A 9,207-nucleotide genomic window follows, 5' to 3' on the forward strand; every position below is an offset into this window, starting at 1 on the left:
TGGCCATAGACTACAGGAGTGTTGTGCCGCCAAGTGGGAGTAGCAGGATACCCTCTGCACCCCCGAATGTAAGAGAAATCGTGAATGCAATAAAGAAGCTGAAGCACAACAGGGCAGCTGGCGAAGACAACATTCCAGCCGAATTGCTTCAAGTTGACACCCAACTAATGGCTGAAACATTGCATCCACACTTCTCACGCATATGGGAAGGCGAGACGGTGCCAGACTCCTGGAAAAACGGAATCATTGTGAAGCTTCCCAAAAAAGGCGACCTTAGTGACTGCAACAACTGGAGAGGGATAACACTGCTCAACACCAGCTACAAGATCTTAGCTACACTTCTGAACGAACGCCTCCAGGAAAAAATTGAGCCAACAATTCGAGACGAACAGGCAGGCTTCAGACCACACAGGAGTTGCGTAGACCAGGCAAATACACTACGCATAATAACCGAGCAAGCTGTGGAATGGAGAGCCCCGCTTTACCTCCTGTTTATCGACTTCAAGAAGGCATTCGACTCAGTTGAAAGAGCAGCAATATGGCGAGCACTTGCAAGAAAAGGAGTACCTGCAACCTCATCGCCATCATCAAATCGATGTATGACGATGCCAACCTGGCGGTACTGCACAATGGAAAAACTAGTGCACCTTTCCAGACGAACACCGGAATTCGGCAAGGATGCCCGCTGTCACCACTCCTCTTCAACATCGTAGTCGACGAGTTAATGAGCGAAGTATGCTCTTCCAAGCGCGGAATCCCGTGGAACCTCACCAGACACCTTGAGGACTTGGACTACGCAGACGACATATGTCTCATATCGCACAGACTCGGCGACATACAGAGGAAAAGTGACGACCTCGTCAGGATAGCCAGCAGCGTAGGGCTCGAGATAAACATAGCGAAAACAAAAGCTATGCGCTTCAACCACTCCAACCAAGGAAACATCAACATAAATGGGAACCCAATCGAGTTCATTACGAGTTTCCCATACCTTGGCACCATCATATCCAACAGTGGTGGAGTGGATGATGATGTCTCCAGTCGTCTTGGCAAAGCCCGCTCAGCATTTGGGAGACTATACCGCATATGGAGAGACCGAAAAATCAGCCGACGAACAAAGCTCAGGATCTACAATGCGTGTGTGAAATCCATACTGCTATACGGAAGTGAGACATGGCTCGCCACGAAGAAAATGACGCAGAAGCTACAGGCTTTCAGCAACAAATGCCTGAGAGTCATATGTGGGGTATTCTGGCCAAACAGAATAACCAACACAGAACTGTGGCGCGTTACAGACGAGTCCCCGATTCATATACAAATAAGGAAGAAAAAATGGATGTGGATTGGGCACGCTCTCAGAAGAAACCCGAGTAGCATTGTGAGGATGGCGCTAGATTGGAACCCCCAAGGAAGCAGGCGAGTTGGAAGGCCAAGAGCATCCTGGAGAAGAACCGCTCACCAAGAACTAGCCCAAATAAACACTACATGGGAAAGTGCAAAACAGACAGCTCAAAATAGAGTTAGATGGAAAGCTCTCGTAGAAGCCCTAAGTTCCCAGGTGGAATAGAAGGAATTAAAAAAAAAAAAAAAAAAAAATTATCGAATATTATCGAATATAATCGAATATATTCGATTATAATCGAATATAATCGAATATAATCTAATATATTCTAGAGTAATGTAATCGAATATAATCGACTGTAATCGAATATAATCGAGAGTAATGTAATCGAATATAGTCGACTGTAATCGAATATAATCGAATATAATCGAGGGTAAAGTAATCGAATATATTTGAAAATAATCAGTGTTGGGACAGGTACGCTATATTTTTACCTAGGTAAGGTACAAGGTTTTTACAAAAATAAGTACCTAGGTAAGGTTAAAGGTTTTCAAATTTTTCTGTACCTAGGTAAAGATAAAAGGTAAAAACAAGTTTTCGAATTTTTAAATTTTTTATTCGGTAGTAAAAATAAAATAACAGTTCATATTTAAACTTACAAAAACTTTTATAGTATGATTAACTTACTTAATTAATGGTTTTTTTAAGCATAACTAAGGTTTCGAATACGTGATCTCCCAGCCTATTTCTTTTTGGAGTTAGTATTTGACCCCCGCAACTAAAAATTCTTTCAACGGGAGCAGAGCTGGGAAGGACAGTGTTAAACTTTAAAAATACATTAAGATTTCGCTTATATTTATGCAAAGAAGTGACATTTTTGTCGAGATCGTTTAAGTAGGCTAAAACTTCCAATTCAAATTTACAGTTCAGCAGCATTTCAGCGATAATATAGTCGCAAATTTTGTTGTTTAGCTACAAAAAAAGGTTATTAAAATATATATGAATTATTATAAAATATAAATTTTTTTCTTTACCTGGCTTGAACTTTGGAAACAGAAGAAATTTGCTTGCTTAGGCTCTGATAATTTATTCTCTTCCTTTTTTGCCACTTTTGATTTCATGGCCTCATATGACGCGTAGCTGTTTGGATGCACCCTCTACAAAAAAAGTATTAATAGAATAAAATATTTTTAAAACATCATAACATTTAATTTTGTGACGGAATTTTGGCCAAATATTGTATATATATATTATATCAATATATCAATATATATATATTATCAATATTTTGGCGCAAATTATTGTATGTGCGTATGTAAAAATGAATGGCTTCATCAATATATATTATCAATATTTTGGCGCAAATTATTGTATGTGCGTATGTAAAAATAAATGGCTTCATCAATATATATTATCAATATTTTGGCGCAAATTATTGTATGTGCGTATGTAAAAATGAATGGCTACATCAATATATATTATCAATATTTTGGCGCCAATTATTGTATGTGCGTATGTAAAAATGAATGACTACATCAATATATATCATCCATTTCAAATATATATTGATGTAACCATTCATCTTTACAAACGCAAAAAATTCCGTCACAAAAGCACACATACATATGTAAGTATGAAATAAAATGTGCCGATTTGATTTGGTATAAGAAAACGTCGACACATCAAAGCACAATTTTTATATTTTCTAAATTAAATGCGCTTTTATTTACAAAATCATTTTTTCCATTTGCGTATGTACATATGTATAAATACACATTTTGTGCATACATTATTTTCCGAGAAAATACCCTTTTAACACATTACAAAATTTGATTTTGTCAATAAAATGTTCTTTAATTTAAAAAGTATAAACGAACTTTTATATCCCGAAGAACAGAACTTATACTTATTTTCATTTACTTTACTTCACTTTTAACTTGCACAGAAATACACACATATGAACATATGTACATATAATATAATTATATTGTACTTGCCTTAAGATGTTTGTGTAAATTTCCAGTTGAATTTTCGTCGAATTTAATAGTTTTATTTACACACAATACACATTTGCCATCTGGCTTAAAAAATTGGCCATTTAAAATAACAGGTAGTTCCTTTTTATTGGAGCTTTCCTTTTCGGACATTTTTCGTCTCTTGTATGTTCTGGGTTCTTTCACAAATTGTTAAGGTAGGATCAAATATGAGTTTGATTCAAGCTAATAATAGCCGAACAGCATTTGCGTGGAAAATGGTGCAATTAAAATCGAAACATAAATAACTTCCTGGTGGAATCAGCTTATTTTTATTATAGTGGAGTTCGATTATTTTGTTCAAAGGAAAATAATCAAAAAGTCTATTTAGTAATAAATAAAGCAAACACAAATATTTCAGTACCTTTTTACCTAGCTTACTTAATTCTCTAGGTATACAAAAATGTGTACCTAGGTAAGGTAAAAGATACCAAAAAAGTGTACCTAGGTACGTACCTCGGTACAAGAATCTAGGTACTCCCCAACACTGAAAATAATAGAATATAATCGATTACAATCGAATATAATCGAATATAATCAATTAAAATCGAACATAATCGAATATAATCGAATATAATCGAGTATAATCGAGAGTAATGTAATCGACTGTAATCGAATATAATCGAATATAATCGAATACAATCGAATATAATCGAATATAATCGAGAGTAATGTAATCGACTGTAATCGAATATAATCGAATATAATCCAATATAATCGAATATAATCGAGAGTAATGTAATCGAGAGTAATGTAATCGAATATAATCGAGAGTAAAGTAATCGAAAATAATAGAATATAATCGATTACAATCGAATATAATCAATTAAAATCGAATATAATCGAATATAATCGATTATAATCGAATATAATCGAATATAATCGAATACAATCGAATATAATCGAATATAATCGAATATAATCGAATATAATCGAATATTATCGAGTATAATCGAATAAAATCGATTACAATCGAGTATAATCGAATATAATCGAGAGTAACGTAATCGACTGTAATCGAATATAATCGAATATAATCGGATACAATCGAATATAATCGAATATAATCGAATATAATCGAATATAATCCAATATAATCGAGAGTAATGTAATCGAATATAATCGAATATAATCGAATACAATCGAATATAATCGAATATAATCGAATATAATCGAATATAATCCAATATAATCGAATATAATCGAGAGTAATGTAATCGAATATAATCGAATATAATCGATTATAATCGAATATAATCGAATATAATCGAATATAATCGAATATAATCGAATATAATCGAATATAATCGAATATAATCGAATATAATCGAATATAATCGAATATAATCGAATATAATCGAATATAATCGAATATAATCGAATATAATCGAATATAATCGAATATAATCGAATATAATCGAATATAATCGAATATTATCGAATATTATCGAGTATAATCGAATAAAATCGATTACAATCGAGTATAATCGAATATAATCGAATATAATCGATTATAATCGAATATAATCGAATATAATCGAATACAATCGAATATAATCGAATATAATAGAATATAATTGAATATAATCGAATATAAACGAATAAAATCGAATAAAATCGAGTATAATCGAATATAATCGAATATAATCGATTATAATCGTATATATTCGAATATAATCGAATATAATCGAATATAATCGAATATTATCGAATATAATCGAATATATTCGATTATAATCGAATATAATCTAATATATTCTAGAGTAATGTAATCGAATATAATCGACTGTAATCGAATATAATCGAGAGTAATGTAATCGAATATAATCGACTGTAATCGAATATAATCGAATATAATCGAGGGTAAAGTAATCGAATATATTTGAAAATAATAGAATATAATCGATTACAATCGAATATAATCGAATATAATCAATTAAAATCGTACATAATCGAATATAATCGAATATAATCGAGTATAATCGAGAGTAATGTAATCGACTGTAATCGAATATAATCGAATATAATCGAATACAATCGAATATAATCGAATATAATCGAGAGTAATCGAATATAATCGAATATAATCGAATACAATCGAATATAATCGAATATAATCGAATATAATCGAATATAATCCAATATAATCGAATATAATCGAGAGTAATGTAATCGAGAGTAATGTAATCGAATATAATCGAGAGTAAAGTAATCGAAAATAATAGAATATCGAATATAAGAATCGAATATAATCGAATATAATCGATTATAATCGAATATAATCGAATATAATCGAATACAATCGAATATAATCGAATATAATCGAATATAATCGAATATTATCGAGTATAATCGAATAAAATCGATTACAATCGAGTATAATCGAATATAATCGAGAGTAACGTAATCGACTGTAATCGAATATAATCGAATATAATCGAATACAATCGAATATAATCGAATATAATCGAATATAATCGAATATAATCGAATATAATCCAATATAATCGAATATAATCGAGAGTAATGTAATCGAATATAATCGAATATAATCGAATATAATCGAATATAATCGAATATAATCGAATATAATCGAATATAATCGAATATAATCGAGTATAATCGAATATAATCGAATATAATCGAATATAATCGAATATAATCGAATATAATCGAATATAATCGAATATAATCGAATATAATCGAATATAATCGAATATAATCGAATATAATCGAATATTATCGAGTATAATCGAATAAAATCGATTACAATCGAGTATAATCGAATATAATCGAATATAATCGATTATAATCAAATATAATCGAATATAATCGAATACAATCGAATATAATCGAATATAATAGAATATAATTGAATATAATCGAATATAATCGAATAAAATCGAATAAAATCGAGTATAATCGAATATAATCGAATATAATCGATTATAATCGAATATAATCGAATATAATCGAATACAATCGATTACAATCGAGTATAATCGAATATAATCGAATATAATCGATTATAATCGAATATAATCGAATATAATCGAATACAATCGAATATAATCGAATATAATCGAATATAATCGAATATAATCGAATATAATCGAATATAATCGAATATTATCGAATATAATCGAATATATTCGATTATAATCGAATATAATCGAGAGTAATGTAATCGAATATAATCGACTGTAATCGAATATAATCGAGAGTAATGTAATCGAATATAATCGACTGTAATCGAATATAATCGAAAGGGTAAAGTAATCGAATATAATTGAAAATAATAGAATATAATCGATTACAATCGAATATAATCGAATATAATCAATTAAAATCGAACATAATCGAATATAATCGAATATAATCGAGTATAATCGAGAGTAATGTAATCGACTGTAATCGAATATAATCGAATATAATCAAATACAATCGAATATAATCGAATATAATCGAGAGTAATGTAATCGACTGTAATCGAATATAATCGAATATAATCGAATACAATCGAATATAATCGAATATAATCGAATATAATCGAATATAATCGAATATAATCGAATATTATCGAATATAATCGAATATAATCGAATATAATCCAATATAATCCAATATAATCGAATATAATCCAATATAATCCAATATAATCGAATATATTCGAATATAATCGAATATAATCGAAAATAATAGAATATAATCGAGGGTAAAGTAATCGAATATAATCGAAAATAATAGAATATAATCGAGGGTAAAGTAATCGAATATAATCGAATATAATCGAAAATAATAGAATATAATCGAGGGTAAAGTAATCGAATATAATAAAATATAATCGATTACAATCGAATATAATCGAATATAATCAATTAAAATCGAACATAATCGAATATAATCGAATATAATCGAATAAAATCGAATACAATAGAATATAATCGAATATAATCGAGAGTAATGTAATCGAATATAATCGAATATAATCGAATATAATCGAATATAATCGTATATAATCGAATATAATCGAATATAATCGAAGATAAGCGAATATAATCGAATATAATCGTATACAATCGAATATAATCGAGAGTAAAGTAATCGAATATAATCGAAACTAACTGAATATAATCGATTACAATCGAATATAATCGAATATTATCATGTATAATCGAACGTAATCGAGAGTAATGTAATCAAATATAATCGAATATAATCGAGTACAATCGAATATAATCGAATATAATCGAGAGTAATGTAATCGAATATAATCGAATATAATAGAATTTAATTGAATATAATCGAATAAAATTAAATAATATAAATTACAATCGAGTATAATCGAATATAATCGATTATAATCGAATATAATCGAATATAATCGAATATAATCGAATACAATCGATTACAATCGAGTATAATCGAGTATAATCGAATATAATCGATTAAAATCGAATATAATCGATTATAATCGAATATAATCGAATATAATCGAATATAATCGAATATAATCGAATATAATCGAATATAATCGAATATAATCGAATATAATCGAATATTATCGAATATAATCGAATATATTCGATTATAATCGAATATAATCGAATATAATCGAGAGTAATGTAATCGAATATAATCGACTGTAATCGAATATAATCGAATATAATCGAGAGTAATGTAATCGAATATAATCGACTGTAATCGAATATAATCGAAAGGGTAAAGTAATCGAATATAATTGAAAATAATAGAATATAATCGATTACAATCGAATATAATCGAATATAATCAATTAAAATCGAACATAATCGAATATAATCGAATATAATCGAGTATAATCGAGAGTAATGTAATCGACTGTAATCGAATATAATCGAATATAATCGAATACAATCGAATATAATCGAATATAATCGAGAGTAATGTAATCGACTGTAATCGAATATAATCGAATATAATCGAATACAATCGAATATAATCGAATATAATCGAATATAATCGAATATAATCGAATATAATCGAATATAATCGAATATAATCGAATATAATCGAATATAATCCAATATAATCCAATATAATCGAATATAATCCAATATAATCCAATATAATCGAATATATTCGAATATAATCGAGTATAATCGAAAATAATAGAATATAATCGAGGGTAAAGTAATCGAATATAATCGAAAATAATAGAATATAATCGAGGGTAAAGTATTCGAATATAATCGAATATAATCGAAAATAATAGAATATAATCGAGGGTAAAGTAATCGAATATAATCGAAAATAATAGAATATAATCGAGGGTAAAGTAATCGAATATAATCGAAAATAATAGAATATAATCGATTACAATCGAATATAATCGAATATAATCAATTAAAATCGAACATAATCGAATATAATCGAATATAATCGAATAAAATCGAATACAATAGAATATAATCGAATATAATCGAGAGTAATGTAATCGAATATAATCGAATATAATCGAATATAATCGAATATAATCGAATATAATCGTATATAATCGAATATAATCGAATATAATCGAATATAAGCGAATATAATCGAATATAATCGTATACAATCGAATATAATCGAGAGTAAAGTAATCGAATATAATCGAAAATAACAGAATATAATCGATTACAATCGAATATAATCGAATATTATCAAGTATAATCGAACTTAATCGAGAGTAATGTAATCAAATATAATCGAATATAATCGAGTACAATCGAATATAATCGAATATAATCGAGAGTAATGTAATCGAATATAATCGAATATAATAGAATTTAATTGAACATAATCGAATAAAAT

The 9,207-nt window shown here is 28.6% G+C and overlaps 1 protein-coding gene across 1 annotated transcript; it reads right to left on the reverse strand.

Annotated features, from left to right (window-relative positions):
• Positions 1 to 2,003: 2,003 nt before the first annotated feature.
• LOC122625830 lies at positions 2,004 to 3,506 on the reverse strand. Its single transcript, XM_043805876.1, has 3 exons — positions 3,340 to 3,506; positions 2,377 to 2,499; positions 2,004 to 2,314 (listed from the first exon to the last, which is right to left on the reverse strand). Exons 1-3 carry the CDS (start codon positions 3,487 to 3,489, stop codon positions 2,030 to 2,032), a joined length of 558 nt encoding a protein of 185 aa, XP_043661811.1. The 5' UTR covers positions 3,490 to 3,506; the 3' UTR covers positions 2,004 to 2,029.
• Between the last annotated feature and the right edge of the window lie 5,701 nt (positions 3,507 to 9,207).

The sequence above is a fragment of the Drosophila teissieri genome, unplaced genomic scaffold, assembly GCF_016746235.2.
Source record: "Drosophila teissieri strain GT53w unplaced genomic scaffold, Prin_Dtei_1.1 Segkk84_quiver_pilon_scaf, whole genome shotgun sequence".
NCBI classification, from domain to species: domain Eukaryota; kingdom Metazoa; phylum Arthropoda; class Insecta; order Diptera; family Drosophilidae; genus Drosophila; species Drosophila teissieri.

Excerpts from the sequence above, each read along its gene's own strand:
- LOC122625830 (XM_043805876.1), bottom strand. The coding sequence starts at position 3,489 with ATGTCCGAAAAGGAAAGCTCCAATAAAAAGGAACTACCTGTTATTTTA. Across the intron at positions 2,500-3,339 it reads ATTTACACAAACATCTTAAG|AGGGTGCATCCAAACAGCTA; the intron begins GCAAGTACAATA and ends CTTTTTTTGTAG. Across the intron at positions 2,315-2,376 it reads GTTTCCAAAGTTCAAGCCAG|CTAAACAACAAAATTTGCGA; the intron begins GTAAAGAAAAAA and ends CTTTTTTTGTAG.